Consider the following 17,126-nt stretch of genomic DNA (forward strand, 5'->3'; position numbering starts at 1 on the left):
TGTTATATGTTTTAAACTAATATAAAATAGCTTAAATAACCCTCCTGACAATTAATATTCATTACCCTGATTTTTATTTTAGTTTCATACAGTCAAACATGAGTTACCTCAGGGAAGTTCACCCTGCCTGCAAGGCAGCTGAAAATGAAAATGAAGAACTAGTCTGTATGTGTGGACTGGTCTATATGATAATGGACTAGTCTATATGTATGGGATAAAGACATTCAGAAGCACTGGCAGGCAGTTGCATTTGCTGAAGAGAGGGAAGAAATTTGTTTTAAGGAGGGAACAATCCTTTGCTCCTCCTCCAGGCAGCAGTTTCCCATTAGTATTAAGCCCTTAGTGTACAAGTAGAGCTGATACCGAAAGCAGTGAGGAGTTTAACATCCTTCTGTTCATCTGCTCTAAGGCAAAGCCCTGCTGAGTTCCTCACCCCAAACACACAGGCTTTTGAAGGGGTTTTTCCAGTATCCAGCCAGCCTCCATCACCACCTCTTCATGGTCTTCTCAGTGGGCCATGAAGCTCAGGAACCAGCTTCCAGCTCTGCTGCCTTCTCTTGTTCGCCCATCCCATGCTGCTGTTTATAACTAATGAATGAAACTAATTACAAAACTACAAAAAGCAATGAAAAACATCGTTATTACAATTAACTACAAAAAAAGGTGAAGTGCTACAGGATGGCTCAGTAAGTGTGTAATGTACTTATTTTGACTTGTATAGTTCCAATTTCATAGTCAAGAGAGAAAAATATATAAAAAGTTCATCTTAGATATTTGTGCCAAAGCTCCCTCCATGTGACCCACGTACTAGGGGAGCCTGAACAACAAAAGAACACACACAGGCTTGGATATTTGTATTAAACAGACTGAGGATATAATTTTCTGAAATTCCATTTCCCTTCTAGGAACAGGGCAGTCAGTGTTTTCATGTGATTAATTTCACAACTAATCTAATCAAAACTAATGACAAATTTGAAAATACATTATCACCATTAACCGCATACACTTATTGAAAGGAGACTTTCATGGTTTGGATAATATTCACAGGAAATACCGAGACTTTTCCCTCTTATCCCAGCCACTCCTGAAACTGTTTCTGCATCCAGGCCATAAATCTGAAGTTGCAGCAGCACAGTTAAGCAGAGTATTAGCCTGGCTTCTTACCTGTAACACAGTTTAAAACACAGAGCAGATGCCTACCTGGTTACTTGGCTTTGTGGCACTGTCCCAAGTACAAGTTTGACCTGATCCTCCTGGCTTTGTAAGTGTCTGAGTTGTCCTGTGGTGTGTTGCTGAGCTGTTGTTAGTCTTGCACTGAGGATAAGAATTGTTTCCTTGCAGCTTCTCTGTTCTTCTGTGGAAGGCTACTGAGAAAGTGTTGTTCTCTTTTTTTCATCTTTTTTTATTTATCCCGGATCCCTTTTATTGTTTTTTTGTCCTGAGTGTGTTGTCAATGGCCAGAAAGTTATTTAGACTGAGCTAGCACAGTTACATACAACTTGTATATCCCATACAAATCTGAGTGCTCTTACTCAGTGGGAAACTGAATGACCATGAACAGATGATCAGTGTGCTGAAGAGACTCCGGTACACAATGATGACTTTCTGGGAAATTTAACCCATCTGGAGCAAGCTGTCCCTTTTCCACCCAAGTTTGCTTTTTAGTCTGGTTTGGACTCTCATCCCTCTTCCACACTAAAGCACCTTTAGTTTTTTTTCTTTCCATTGACCAGAACATGTTCTCTGCACTTCTGCAGTTACCGGTGTCCATTTGCAGTGGGACTCAGGACATGCACCACGTGGATCTGTACCACACTGCATTGTGTTTGTGCTTTGCTAATGTAGAGATTTTTATTTGCTGCTGGGAAATAATTGAAGTTCTTGGTAATGTATAGGCCCAGTTCTCCACTTCCTCACCACCTCTGCTACATTTTTGTATCTGGGTGTTGTTTTAGATCAAGATATGTTTGGTGACAGTCCCTGCCACAAAGTACAGTGGTGGCAGGGAAAGGTTTCAAAGGATGCCCTTTACCAAAGCCAAGGTTTTCCAGTGTAAGGGCAATGCCATAATGCATTCTGTAAGCTGAGGCTTTTTCCTGAATTTGGGTGCTTTTGAGGGCTGATGTGTTTAGGGTAATTGGTTAGGAAAGCTGCTTTTAAATCCAAAATCTGACTGTGCCACAAACAGCCACTGTATTTTTGACAACTTTTTGAAGGAGCTACTGATGACAATGCAATATTGGACTGGTGCATTTCCACAGAAGTGCATCACAAGCAGTGGAAATGTTTGGGAGTTTTAAGGGCTCTTCCTCATCCCTATATACTCATATATAAAATAAATTCCACATATCAAACAGCAGCTCAGGATTTCACTGCTACCTCAGAAGGAGAAGAAACTGGGCTCAGAGGGAAAAAGTTCAAAATGTACAGATTAGTAACAAAGCAGACAAAATGACTTTATGATGTTTGTCATCCTTTTGCTCCCATGTGAAGGCTCCTATCTCCCTTTCTTCCTAATTAGTATTTCAGACTGCATCCCTACATACCATTTACATAGCTTCTGACTAGAAATCAGATTTCCCCACTAATTAGTATCTTAACATAGTTATCTCTGAAATCTCTTCTAATGTACTATAGTTTGGATGCCTTGCTGCATTTTTTTACCTTAGACACCCTAATTTTAGTAATCTGGAAATCATTTACTTTAAACTAGTCATCCTGGCTTTTTTTTTTTTTATAATCACTTGAGAGCCCTATTAGATTTTTAGATTTAGCTACTGATTTTTTGATGACTAAAGTTAGATAGAATAACTATAAGTCTTTTAACAAATCCAGATTTTTTTCTTGAATAATTTAGTCCCTAAACAAGATATTTTGTTCTGATTTAGCTGAAACTAAAGATTTCCAAGGAACAAAAATTTAAACCTTCTTATGGGAAATTTATACATAATGTAGAAAACTGTAGAAAACTGCATTTTCTCTCAATAAATTGCATCTTCTTTGAAAGTTATCACCTTCTCTAATTGTAGGAAAATATATATATATATGAAAGAGATTTGATGACAGTTTTCAGATTTCCTGGTACTAAATACATCCATTGTGAAAATAAGTAATAATTTCATCAGATTTGAATGAAGGAATTGCCAGATAGCTGGTACAGTTATTGCAATTTATAAACAATTTTCAGTAGTTATATTTAATCCTGGCATTCCTAGTTGAAGGTCAAAGCCTATAAACACCTGTGCATGACTTTATTCACAGATGCTAATGCTTTCAGGTTCCAAAAGGTCTTCTCACTGTTTATAAATTTAGTTTGAAGCAATTTAGATGAAGGTATTACCTCTTCAGTTAATTTCATTATCAAATTCAAATTTTATATTTAAATCAGTAACAATTTATTGTAGTGAAATTTACCCTCAGAATTGCTAGTCTTTTTTTCCCCTGTAGACTTAAGTGCTATGTATTTTATTTATGATGATTACTATTTCTATATTTAACGTTAACATGAAAAAATGCAGATGTCTAAAATTTAATATTTTGGTGTTTGCTGTGTCCTGGTCGGTTGAAGGACAGAAACATTATAACACTTTCCTCTCCTCTGCTTTTTCTTCAAACCTAGCTTACCTTTTCTGAAGCCATAAGAAACAAAGCCAGATTATCCATCACAGGGAGCGTGGGAGAAAACGGACGCGTATTGACTCCCGACTGCCCGAAGGCCGTGCACACTGGAGCTGCAATTAGACAAAGTTCAGGATTGGCTGTAATTGCATCGGACCTACCATAAAAACCAAAAAAATAATTGAGTGCCTTAATCAAACTGTGTTGGTGACTGATGGGAACACAGCACAGACTGTAACGACATGGGAGTGTCATTGATGAACTAATAATTTGGCTGAGAAAGGGAAGTACGTCCAAATGCGCCAGACATCATCAGCAACAATGTGTGCATGAGCTCAGCTCGGAAACCCAAACTCAGATTTTATATCAGGAAAATTCATAATTTAGTTTTGTTGGGGGGAGGGGGCTGGGAAGGGTGTATTAACAGCAACAAATTTCACTTGAGTGGACTTAAAACTAATAAGACTTGCCAATTTAGCGCATTAAACTGTGAAGAACATGCTCAGAAAGGACACCATTTTGGTCTTTGTTTTGACAATGAGAGAAAAATAGCTATAGAAGTCAATGAACATGCTAACCTGTGTCTCCAGAACATCAATATATACAATGGAAGAATACTCAGCTGTTCAGCTGTAGAAATGAATCACTAAACTGTGATTAAAAAAATAATAAATATGTAAATCCTGTGAAAAAAAATAAAGAAATTATTTACATTTTCTTTGGAAAAAGAGAAACATGCTTGCTTTTTAACTGATGTAAATTCAGTAGAGGACAACACAATTCTTTTTTCTAACCATCTTAGGGGAAAATCATTGCAATAATTGATATAAAATGCCATCACTGTAATAAAATTCAGAGAATTTTTTTTTATAAAAGTTGTTGGTCATCCTCTTGTTTGCTGTTACCTTCATTCTGTTCCATCATTCTGTGTTCCACAGATTTGCATCTGTCTAATACAAGAAACAAAATGATAAAATGTTTAGAGTACTTCATCAGTCTGCAGTGTAGAATCAAAAGAGACTACGGGTCACTCATGTTACAGATATTATTTATAATCTTGTTCTGTGTAAGAAACTGTGGTTTTTGTACCCACCAAAAAGAATAAAACAACAATTGTTCTTATAATATTGACAGAGCTTGAGTTGTTTTCTGGTCATTAGGGATGCCTCCTGGAAAATAGAAAAGGGCTGTTCATTTCTTACAACAGGACTCAGAATATTGTCAGAGTCAGTCTGACTGAGTCCCCACACATTTCTAAAGTGCTTTTAAGGCACTTAAACAGGGAGGAAGGACTCTGAGCAGCTAAAGAATTGTCATGATTATTCATTAGGTATTTTAGTACTAGCCACTAAAAACCTTTTTGAAGTGTTAGACAACTATTTAGTGATAGTGTTTGTCATCTGGGTAGGTCAAGGAAAGCGATACCAGGGAGCAAGGAAGTACAGATGACAGTTCTTGAGACTGATGTGATAGATGATAGATGCAGCCTGCTTGGTGTCCAGGAGCCTCGGTTTTCATCCCCCAGCCTATCAGTGGCATGCCTAGGAAAGACTAAAAGCCACCATTTGAATAAAAGGCAGATGTGAACAAGAGCAGGCATGTCTGTAGGTGCAAAGTTACAGCAAGTCTGTTCTATGATGGTCATTCTCCTTGGCCTGGCAGTGGTGTCCAAATCCAGAGTATTGCCACCAGAGTAACAGCCACGTGCCAGAGCCCAGACTGCAAGTGAATTCAGAGTTGGAGTAATCATAGCTCCTGAGTTTCCCAGGCCCATGAGCCTGGTGCTGGTGCTTCTCTCAGCTTCCAGGGCTCTCATGGGCGAAGAGTGGGCCTTGGGTGAGCCCAAAGCTGCCCAGCAAGGACCAACCCCCAGCTACTGCCAAAAACAGCAACCAGACACTGCTGAGCTGATGCTCCTGCTGTCTGACACAGACAGCCACAGAGTTGCAAAGCAGGGCTTAGTTTCACTCCAGATATCAACAATATAAATACGACTTTCTTGCCTCAAATACTCTATAGAGACCCTTTATAGCTACAGTCTTAAAGTAGACCTTAAATTATCAGACAGATGAACCACAGCAGCAAGAGCCTAAATCCTTCCACTAACCTTAATATAGGCTGATGGAGACCAATTCTTATACAGAGCTTAGCAGTGCAGGCAAACATGAAAATAAGGTGATGCTTACCCCTCAGGCATAATAACTACAGTGTGTGCAGGGTTCTTAGAGAAAAAGACTGATAACACTACAATGAATCACTGTGACTAATGTTACTTTGTATCCATGTTTTACTGGCATGTTTAGCACACTCATGAGTTACTGTAAATTGTTCTGTGTTTCTTTGGCTAGGTTAGGTGAGTTATCTTGTTTTTCTCTTTTTTGAGTAAACCTGGAAGCTCCCTTCTTTTTACAGCTATATTTAAAAAACAGCTTCTGAGTGGGCTGGTTCTGAGTTTGTCTTTAAAAAAAAAAAAAAAAGTATTTGCCTCTATTTTTCACAAAGTAACATATTAAACATATTAGAGGCTAAACAGATTGAGAGACTGAGTATGAAGAATGCTGTCTGTTTTGTTTTACTGTGTCTGTCTGTTTTTCCAGGAGCTTGTCTTCATCCCTTCCTTGTCCATGACTGTGAGCAGTGCCAGGGCTGTCTTGGGATATTTACTGCCTTCCAGTGTTACTCTTATACACTCCCCTGTCTCTTTAACACATTATATTTATTTTTCACTTTCAGCAAACAGTCCATCTCTGCTGTTAGGAATGCTGCTCCATGGAGTTCACTGTTAATTCTCTAAGTCAGATTTCCACTTGGCAATGAGGCACCCAAGTCCTTTGAGAAGCCCAGTGTCAGTAACCGTGCACCAAGAAGGATTCAGAATTGAGCAGCATGAGCGGTGCAGCCACTGGGTTGCATGGCCATAGAGTGGCGTGGCCCACCAAGGCCATGCGGCCAGCAGCCACAGTGGGGGATCACCACATCCTCTTACCATTTCCAAGCCTTGTCCTTGCCAAGGGAATATCTGGTCAGCTGAGGTAAAGAGGATACTCTCATTTTCCTGATCCCTGTCATATGCAGATAAAATATTTTAAGGAGAAAAAAAAAAAAAAAAGGAAAAAATCCAGATAGGAAATGCTACAGCAGGGAGAGTTGCCCTACAGCTCAAGTGGTTGAGAAAGCAATCTCAGGGTGTTTGTCTGCTGTCTCCACAGTGACTGAATCTTTTGTCTTAATCCAAGAGGGTAGCTGCTGTATACGCTGTGACCATAGAGAGCAGCCCTGAGGAGAAGGACAGGGGGGTGCTGTTGGATGACCAGCTTAATATGTCTCAGAAATGTGCTCTCACAGCCCAGAGAGCCAATGGTGTCCTGGGCTGCATCCACTGGTGGGCAGCAGGGCCAGGGAGGGGATTCTGCCCCTCTGCTCGGCTCAGACCCCACCTGCAGGGCTGCATCAGCTCTGGGGTCCCAGCACAGGAAAGATGTGGACCTGCTAGAGTGATTCTGGAGGAGAGCTTCTAAGTGTATCACAGGTCTGGAACACCTCTCCTGTGAAGACAGACTGAGAGAGTTTGGGTTCAGTCTGGAGAAGATAAGGGATCCCTGTGCAGATGTCTCAGATGGCTCAAGGCATCTCAAATACTACCTGTAGGAGAGTAAATGAATTGTGTCCCAGTCTCTACAGATGAGTTCATTTCAAGCCTCCATTGACTAGATTTCCATGGAGTATGAAAAGAATTCAGACACATAATTTTCCTACAGATTTCTAAATTTAGCTGTCTTAATGATGAACTGAATAATATCAGCATTTATCTGCTTCTAAAATAATTTCAGTTTCAATGTAATCAAGAGCAATTATTAACATTAACACTCACAACAATATTAGACTCATCTGCAAAATAAGTTTGCTGAGCTGATGTGAATCATAATGTAGGACCAGCCTGCTTTAACATTCACTGTTCTATTAGTAGCTTCTTGTCCTACACATTAAACCCTCTCACACTGGTTGTGTATTCTATTAAACACCTATTAAATTTAAAATCAGTACAGACTTGCTGGGTTGTCTGATAGCCTCACATGCAGAATTTGTTTTATGCAACCACTTCTTATTGCTGAATTTCACCTAGGGACTATTCTGGGAACTGAATGTACATATTCTGAATTGAACTTGTCTCTGTGCAATTGAGAACAGAGCCTGGGGAAAGGAGTATAGCTTTATGCAACTGGTTGTAATCATTGCATGTGGTAAAGGAGGGCAGTGACACTTTTGACCTCTTTTGCTTAATAATTCTGTAATAACAACCCTGACAGGATGTCAGAATGAAGAACAAGTATTCTTTAATATTCAGTGTAAGTATACTTTCATCCATGATTAGAAAATTACAGCAAAAGGGACCTCCTAAAGCTCTCCACCTGTAGAATTTACCTACCACACTAATGCTGAAAACAAGAAAAGAAAAGCAGCCTGCAAGAAGCTGCAGAAATTTGTTGTAGACATGGATTAATTAACATTGTTACCACAAAATGTGTAATTGGTATGCAACAACAAGTTTAGCTTCAACTAAAATGTCTAAGGGTAAGAAGTCACCAGTGGAATTACAAATAGAAATTTAGAGCCACTTCCTTTTCTTAAGTGAGAGGAGTGCCACAGATTCCAAATAACTTACTGATTTCATAAAGGTTGCATTAAATGTAAGGTCAGGCAAGCTGAAACCAGTAAATAGGAAACATGAAATAATTTAGACTAGAAGGGATTTCTGGAGGTCAGCTCCTTCAAACGTCCATTTAAAGTAGATTCAGCTTTGAAGTTAGATCCAATTTCAAAGAGGTTTCTCAATGTTATTCTATCATAATTTTAGCATCTCCAGTGTTGAAAATGCATAACCTCTCTGGGCAACCTCTTCAAAAGTTCGTACCACTCTCAATATTTTCCTAAGGGCAATATTTTCTTAAATTTTTTGTTGTTACTCTGCATTGAGAGTAGATTCAAAAGCTGCCACACATATCCCAAGCTTCTTACCTAAATGAAGATGTGCATTATCATTTGTGTTGCTGAGCTCAGAATCAGGACCTATTAGGGGACTAAGGCATGTTATCATCACATTTCAGAGGCGTGTGCCCTGCTGTCAGTCTTTCCTTATGGCTAAAGCAAAGATTCACGCCCCTAGCTGACCAATCCCTCATCTTCCATTAGTACCAAATACTATAAAGTTCTAAAGGCCAGACCCTGATTGTCTTTTTAGATTGTTGTATCTCTAAGAGCTTCAAAGAGCTTCAACAAGGCTAAACTGCTGAAGTGGACTTTCAAGTGCTGTAAGATAAATGACACTTTTTCCTAAGTCCTGGAAAAACAATTATATTACTTTTCAAGGTTTTGTGTATTTTAGCTGTTCTGGCCATTTGCCCAATACTAATTGTTCAAATCCATGCATAATGGTGTAAAAATGTAACCACTAGTGTGAATGGAAAGATATGATCTGGTGGGACTTTTAAATGTATTTTGGTGCAACTGTGTAGAAGATGTGGAGAATTTGGAAGTCATAAGACTGCAGCAGTTTAAATCCAGTAATTCTATTAAAAGAGTCTTTCTAAACTCTACAGTAGTCATGAAATCCATAAATACATAAAAGAGGTGGTGTCTTCCCTTCTTCCCTTTTATATTCCATCTACCTGCAATACTGTCAATTGCTGGAAGTTCCCTGACATTTCTAAAACAACTTTAGGAAAAAAATGCTTTTTTGTCTGAAGGACAGAATCAATATTCTACAAAAAAATTCATCTGTTAAAAGTTCCATCACAAGGATTACGAAATAATTACTGGAAAGCCTATAGAAAATGCAATGGCATTCTGAGAACATCTGATATTCGGGATGACACTTACTGACTTTAAACATCTCCAGTTTAACTGTCTAGAAACTTGTAGGATGTAGTATAAATAATTGACTTTAGACTATGCTTTGTGGGTGGGATAGTTATGCCCTAACAATCTTTTCTGAGTTTCGTTGGTGAAGACAACCAAGAATGACTCATTCGATAGATGACATTTACAGTGCAGGTGCCCACACTTGGGCAGATGACTCCTCCTCATGGGGACCCAAGTCCAGCCAGCACCTGTGAAACGGAGTGAGTCTGGCACATTTGCAGCATCAGTGCGACGAGCTCTGATCACAGTGCCAGTGACACAGGGACACAAGGGTGGAGTTGCTGCCATCGCTTCCAAACGGAATGCTTACTACCTGCAACTACACAATACCTGATGCCAGAGGTTGCTTGCTAGCCATTCTGTGTGTAAACACACAATTTTGGACTCCCTGCTGCTCTCACAGCTGCTATTGAGATACCACTAGCCTCTAGCAATGACTGCTGTCCTCCAGCTCCAAAAGATTATGTTGCTTGGTACCCGTTGTGTTCAAATTGCCATTTAATTAATATAAGCCAACGGTAAGTTGGTGGGAACCCTGGTTACAGCAGCAGCTAGATGTCCCAAAATCTGAATTCTCAAAGGAGAGGTGAGAGGAGGTGAGGAGATAATTCCCTAGTGGCAAGTGCATCTTCAGCAAACCTCAGGCATGACATTTTGGATCAAGAGGGCTGAAGGCAGGTCAGTGCAGCCTGAGGCACTCTCTCTGTGCATTTCACTAGGTACATTTTCATTACAGCTGGAACTTGAGCCTGTATTTCCTACAGCTCAAATGAGTTAACTGTAGGTAATACAGAAATTTCCATTTTCAATTTCAATTTTAATTCATTTCATTAATTTCACTCTATTAGTGCTTATTTCTTCACACCAAGTGGAATGTCTACAGAAGAAACCCAAGCCAGGGGCAGACTGGTTTTCATCCTCACCACAGGAACTATTCCATGAATCAGATCTAGGATGATAACAAAGAAATTAAACATACATTAAAAGGGCATCATTTATACAAAGACTATATGTAAGACTTCATTTCTTCATTAACGGAGTATTTTAAACTAATTCTAACACAAAGCAAAAAAAAAATGAAGCTACTGTATGAACCACTGAATTGCATCATTCCCACGGAAAATGTAAAGAGGTGATTTCTTTTAAAACAAGCAATTATCACTCTGAATAATGTTGGGAAGAAATGTCTGCTCTTTCCCCAGAGACATTTCTGAGTACAAGGAGGAACCCTGAGGAAGGAGACTGTCAAACAGGTTGAGTTACACTGATAACCATGTCAGCTTCAGTTAGGTTTGATATTTTCCAAGTGTGTGATCAGTCGCTGAAGGCTTTGAAGTGGCAAGCGTGATGCAATTGAGTCTGAAATTCCTGCAGAGTTCCTGAACAGAAGGGGAGGTTTCTTTTAAGCATAACTTCTAACCTGTCTCCTCTTTCTCCCCATCAAACAGAATCTGTTTCAGGAGAGAGAGTGCAGTTAAGGTCACTGCTTTCAGACAGGTTCCTCAGGAAGGCAGGAAGGTGATGTGGAAATGCTGCTGCATTCTTTTTCTCCCATTTTATTTGGTCACAGGGGCATGCAAAGCCTGAGAGAAGGCTGGAAGACATCGGAGCCATTAGCAAGCACAACTGATAGGATTTGGTCCATCATGCTGACATACTTTCCATGCATTCAGAGCTGTCCACCTGATTATCACATCCTCTGTTAGGAATTAAAAACCAGGAGTCACTATGACATTAAATTAACCGAGAAAAAATAACTGACAAGCATGAATCCATTCTTCCTACTTTTGGCAAATTCTGTAGGATGTTTCTACAGATAAATCATAGGAGTCCTGACCCAAAGAGGAAATTGACGGATGCTTTCACTCAGTATTGTCATAACCATGCTGTTTTCTGAAGCATGGAAAGGGGACTGTGTGTGGTCACAGAGCACTAGCAATTTGTGGTCAACCTGAAAAAAGCTCTTGGGAGATTTTATTCTCACAAGGCAACACAGGCTTTTGATTTTCCATCAGCATGGAGTTCACCCAAACCAGTCATACTGTCTCATCTTGTTATGAGTCTCAGTAATAGTTGCAATCCACAGTCTAAGGGACAGGTATAAGGGACATGTCACTTTGTGGGATGCTCATCTGGCCACTTGTGGATCAGCAAACAAGAGGAGCAGAAAGGCCTCTTCTGAGGTGGTTTGCTTCTGGTCCTGCTTCTGGTCCCATGCTTTCTTCTTTTCCCTCTCTGCTGGGCCACTTTGGCCCTTTTTCCTGTTTGTGAGATTCTAGGCTAGAATTCTGCCCTGTCAAGCATCAGTGGGCTATAGCTGGTGAGCAGGAAAGGAATTGATGGAAATTTAAATGAGTGAGTTGTGAACCTGCTCTACTGGTTGCTGTTTGGCTGCCTTTCCTCTTTACATACTCTCCCACACTCTCTTAGATGTCTTTCCTTATTTCAAGCCCCACTACAGCTCTGGTCTCCAGCATGTTCCTGCCATGTTCCAGCTCCTTCTGCCAAAGCCTGGCTGACCACTTGGTCATAAATTTCTTTCGCTCATTGCAGATAGAATTCCTAATTTATATTTTTTTTATCTGCAGGAGTAGGAGGGTGTTGGTGCATTTTCTTCCTGACTTTTTGCAGTAAAGCTACAGAGCCACTCAGTCCTCATTCTGCATTTCTGATGTGGATTACTCCTACTTAAGTGTACAGTTTTACATTTGCCCATCTTAAATTGCATTCCATTTTTCTAAACTATTTATTCAAAATCTTAGGTTCATATAAAACTTTTCAACATTTCATATGAAATAGAAAATAACAAGGGAGAACAAAATGGAAAAATAAGTTTTAATAGTGAGAAACATGATTTTATTATCACAAATTACCAGTGCTATTAATATTTAATAAAATAATTCTTCATTCTAAAGTTTTCTTATTGAAACAGAGATTTTCTGCAAAATATTGCAGAAAAACTGCATTTAAAGTCATCACTTCAGAGTTACTTTCAAAATGATTGTCATGAAATGGTTTTGAGGCATTAGCAACAGATGATATTAAGTTGTTATAACAACAGAAGTGATGTGGTGACTTCGTGGAACTGAGTGACATTATAGTGACAGTTTGGGAACAGTTCCTTTGTTTATGAGTTTGGCTTTGAAGAAGAAAGAGAGATGAAGCTTTGCAAACTTAAAGCTTCTCTGTGTATAAAATGCCAAATATCCTAATTTCCCTCTGACCAAATTTACAGCTGAAAGAAGAGAAATATTTCAACAGTACTTCTTCAGGCCCATTTACTTTAATATCCCTTAGGAAAGTAAGATTTATACCTATACAGTAAGCTTGTACAAAGGGATAAACATTACATTTTAAGTAAATTTGATATATCTGAAGGGTTTCCCAGTAGTTAGAAAACAGAAGTAATTTCTAGGCAGAACAATATTTCTTTCTTTCATGGTATGAAGTCATCAATCAGAAAATTTTATCTTCTGTTTTTTAATTAGCTCTCTGATAAATAGAAAAAAAAATCCCATTTATTCAGTAAAATGATGTTAAGACAAAGAAATGTCCCTTTCTAGAACATCCTTTCTTATGTTCTTTGTTAGAAGAAAGAAGAGGAAAGAAAAAGATTTGTACATTTTCCAACTGTGGTATTGAAATTTTTATAGGGAATCGGCACATGCCACTGAGCACCATTTCATTCAATGGGAAGCCCACTGTCAGCCCTCAAAAAAAAAAAAAAAAAAAAAAAAAAAAAGAAAAGAAAAAATGCCAAACCCCACAGTTCCAGCTACCATTAATGTCAAACAGCAAATGTGCAATTGAAACAAAAACAAAGGAAGAATTCTAGCCGTATTCTCAAAACTGGACAGTACTTGGAGAAAGTCCCTGGAATGAGTCACAGAAAGGCTAAATCTTTTGTACTGAGTTGGTCCTCGTGGTCAAGCAGAAATCCAAATATCTTGTTAGAACAAATCCAGTGGGAGATTGTTCCAAGAGAGAGCATCTCCGGAAACACCAAGTGAAGAGTGTGTACAAAGGCTTGAAGGGGAAATACAGGCAAAGAAAGGACATGACATGGACATCTCCATGGACATGGAGAGAAGTAACAACAGCAGAAATCCAAGTTAGACAATTGTAAACAAAATTTTTACAGAAAGGTTGGTCAAACATGGAGACAGGCTGCTCAGAGGGACTGTGAAGACTCCATTCTCAGGGGTAATTAAAAGTTGCTGGATGTGGTTCTGAGCAACCTGATCTAACACTGAGATGGGATGTCCGTGCTCTCAGTGGGGGTTGGTACAGAAACTTGCAATGGCCTTGAGCTTCTTGCAAGTTAAATGATATTCTCTAAGCATTTTTCAGTGGAGGACTGTTTCCTTCCTGTCACTGGCTCTTCAACATGAAGCAGCATTGTTCCTTGAATGGACAATTTAGAGAGAGACAAAAACAGTTGTTTTGTGGCCAAGCAGATCCTACTTAATGAAGTAAAGTGAAAAAGGCAGCAGAACTGGCTGACATGAGATTTTGGAGCTGTTCTTAAAAGTACATTCCATAAGTGGGATTTTCTGACTTTTAAACCCTTTGCAGCCAATGTGGCAGCAATGAGTCACAAAGATGAGGGAAGCAACAAGTTTCCTGGGACAGAAGGAACAGGTTGCTGAGCAGGAGGTTTATGCTTAGCATGTGATACAGCAGTGTGTGCTGGGAGATGATGTGGAGGGTGCAGTTTAAGGTGCTGATCATACACAAAATTTAGGAGTCAACAGCACGCCCACAGATCCTGATTTGTCCATCACAGTGGGGAGCTGGTATTCTTCACCAAGGATTATTCATGTCTAGTAAATGATTAGTTTTAAAAGGATGAGAGCATATATTAAACAGTTGCTCCTTATAATGCCCGGCTTCCCCACAGCCCCTTTGCTCTCTCAGCTCCTTTCATGACCTTCCATGGCCTATATTTCCCAAATCTCTTTCACTAAGAGAATCCCCATATTGCAAGATCAATGTGTAGTTGCCTGGATTTCTACTGTCAGTTCCCTATATACAGGAAAGAGAGATAGTTTCATTTCTAAAAGACATTTAAGGAAAAGCATAGAGACAAAGGAATGGGGAGAGCAGCTATAGCAAAGTCCTGGCAGAGAAAAGGAGATGTGTGATAGATGCAGTGCTAGGGTGGTTATCATTACTGAAGGGAGCAAACATTTGTAGCAGAGTAAATGCAAACTGTTGCAAATTAATCATAGAATCATTTAGGCTGGAAAAGGCCTTCAAGATCGGTGAATCTAACTGTAAACCTAATACTTCCAAGTCCACCACTAAACTATAAAGCCCAAGCAGTTGCTGTTTCCTGGTGTTTATTTTGGAAAAAGACATAATAATGGCCGGATTGCAAGGACATAAGGAGCATCTACCAGCATACAATATAATTCATACCATATAAGGATAATAGGGAAGAAACACTGGGGTGTAGGCTGGTCACTTGGTTTCACAAGCTAATTTTTTGTGTGGTACAAGCTGACTCCATCTCATGATACCCACCTACCACCTGGGGTGTTTATCTTCTTGAGGTACTTAGACCTTGATCATTTATTAGCAAGGACAATTTGGGCAATCCCAAATTGCTCTTTTCAGAGATTCACAGGGCTACAGTGGAGAAGGGAAAATTACAAGCATCTCACTGGAGGGCACATTTGTAACAGCCCACAGCACCTCCTGTGCTGGTGCTGGGCTTTCAAATGCCACTCAGAACTGACTTAAACCCTAACTTTTTTCAAGGTTAAACACAGCTACTTTCTGTATCCAGGAATTTGATTGTGTTGTTTTGCCTTTATGTGCTAGAATATCCTACCCTCTGAAATCTCCCATGTAGATACTTCTAGACCTTAATCAAGTTATGTTGTCATGACATATTCTCTCAGATAAATTAAATTGATCTATTATTTAAATAGCTGATTGTGCAGCAGTTTTTTTCAACATGGAGCAGCTCTTGATTCATGCACCCTTGGGCTGTGTCAGCACAATGCTTTAATCAGCCATATTTCATACTCCTAAAAGCTTTGTCACTTTGGCAGGAGGAAGGGAAACTTCTCTGCAGCCATGAGAGATCCATTCAGACATGTGCAGTTGAGGACAGAAAGCTCTGCCTTGCCTGGTTATAGCTGTAGATCTGCCTGACCTCTCTTCAGGGACGTGGAAGGTTTGCTGTCCCAGCAATGACCCAAAAGGAGAGATGCTCCTACCATTTCTCCCTCCAAAAGCAGTCAATGAGGGCACCACCCAAACCCCACCACAGCCACCAGCCTTGGATGGACACTCAGGGAAAAGAAGAATGAAGCCAAGCTCCCACCCAGGACCCCTAGGACAGGTTTACCCCTCCAGAGCTGATCCTGCAGCAACTGGCCAAATCCCAAGGCAGTCACAGACTGTGGGAGGGAGGACAAGGTGGGATGAGAGCCCAACCACACTCAGCAGTGAGCTATTATCACATGCTGCAGTGAACATGTGGTGGCTTTTCCCCTGCCTACTCCTTGTGGGCCAACAACCTTGTTCTGTTAATCTCAGTGGGAAATGTGATGAGTAGGTGAATATGTCCCCTGAATTGGTAATTCAGGCAGAAAAGATTAATTTATGTATATTTGATAATTGGTGATGCATTTCTTAATTTGATTTTTTTGGATGATTTCCTATATGCCCACACATACACAAAATAAGTACAAAATAAGTGCTGCATTTCGTATATATTAGTAGCATGGTTGGTGGGTTGGAGGTTTGTTTTTTGCCAAATACATAAGAACTGCTAAAACTTACCAAACAGACTCTGTTTGAAACTGAAATTTCTTGTATAGCCCTGGGAAAAATATTCCACAGGCACTAACAGTGCTGGCTGCCCCCAGACCACACCAGTAAATCTTGACATCAGCCTTTATTTAAAGAGAAAACCACACCTCAGTAATCCTTCACTGTGTTTTGCTTCTAGAGATGAACTGCCTGGTATTATGGTGGCAAAGCTGTCTGTCCATTTGTAACCCTCTTGGCTCAGCTTGGTGATGTTGTCAAACTTGGGTGCTGATGTATGGGAAACCATTGTAGGGGAATACCTGAGAATTGATTTGGGACATTTTCTCTGCTGCTGACATAAATATGCTCAGCTCTTGCAAACCCATTTTCCCCTGATGATTCTCATCACCTATGAAACAGCATCTCTCAGGGCTGCAGAGGTTGATAGTAATAACACTGGAGGTCAAATTTCAATAAGGAACAAGCCAAAAATGTTAAATTTAAAAACTTTGTAGGTGTTTGGTTTTTATTCTCACAAATACCTTGCTAGAATTCCCTTTAGCACTTGTTTAAAACAAGTTTCTACCTTTGCTCAGTCCCTTTTATTTCCCTTCCTTCTCCAGTATAAAAAAAAAAAATCTGTATATTGGGCAAAACTTTTCCAGGTAGGCATTGTACCCAAGGTTTGGGAAATCTAAACAGGACAGTTCAGTTTTACTACCCGTCTCACTACACTGGTTTCAAAACTCATTTAAAATTTCAGTTTGAACTTGAGGTTGAATATGACAAAGGAGCAGAGATAAGTCTAGAAAAAATATCTCTAA

The 17,126-nt window shown here is 39.7% G+C and overlaps 1 protein-coding gene across 4 annotated transcripts in view; it reads left to right on the forward strand.

The window, feature by feature from the left end:
• GRIA4 (glutamate ionotropic receptor AMPA type subunit 4) overlaps positions 1–4,745 on the forward strand; it is a 211,865-nt gene extending 207,120 nt beyond the window's left edge. For 2 of the 4 annotated variants that reach the window (XM_053934314.1, XM_053934311.1), the window contains exon 16: positions 3,620–4,745. In XM_053934314.1, coding sequence (XP_053790289.1) covers positions 3,620–3,784 — 165 coding nt within the window. In that variant the 3' untranslated portion in view covers positions 3,785–4,745. The remainder of the gene's footprint in view (positions 1–3,619) is intronic. The other 2 variants (XM_053934312.1, XM_053934313.1) reach the window with 1 other exon arrangement.
• Positions 4,746–17,126: the final 12,381 nt, after the last annotated feature.

The sequence above is a fragment of the Vidua chalybeata genome, chromosome 2 (genome assembly GCF_026979565.1).
Source record: "Vidua chalybeata isolate OUT-0048 chromosome 2, bVidCha1 merged haplotype, whole genome shotgun sequence".
NCBI classification, from domain to species: domain Eukaryota; kingdom Metazoa; phylum Chordata; class Aves; order Passeriformes; family Viduidae; genus Vidua; species Vidua chalybeata.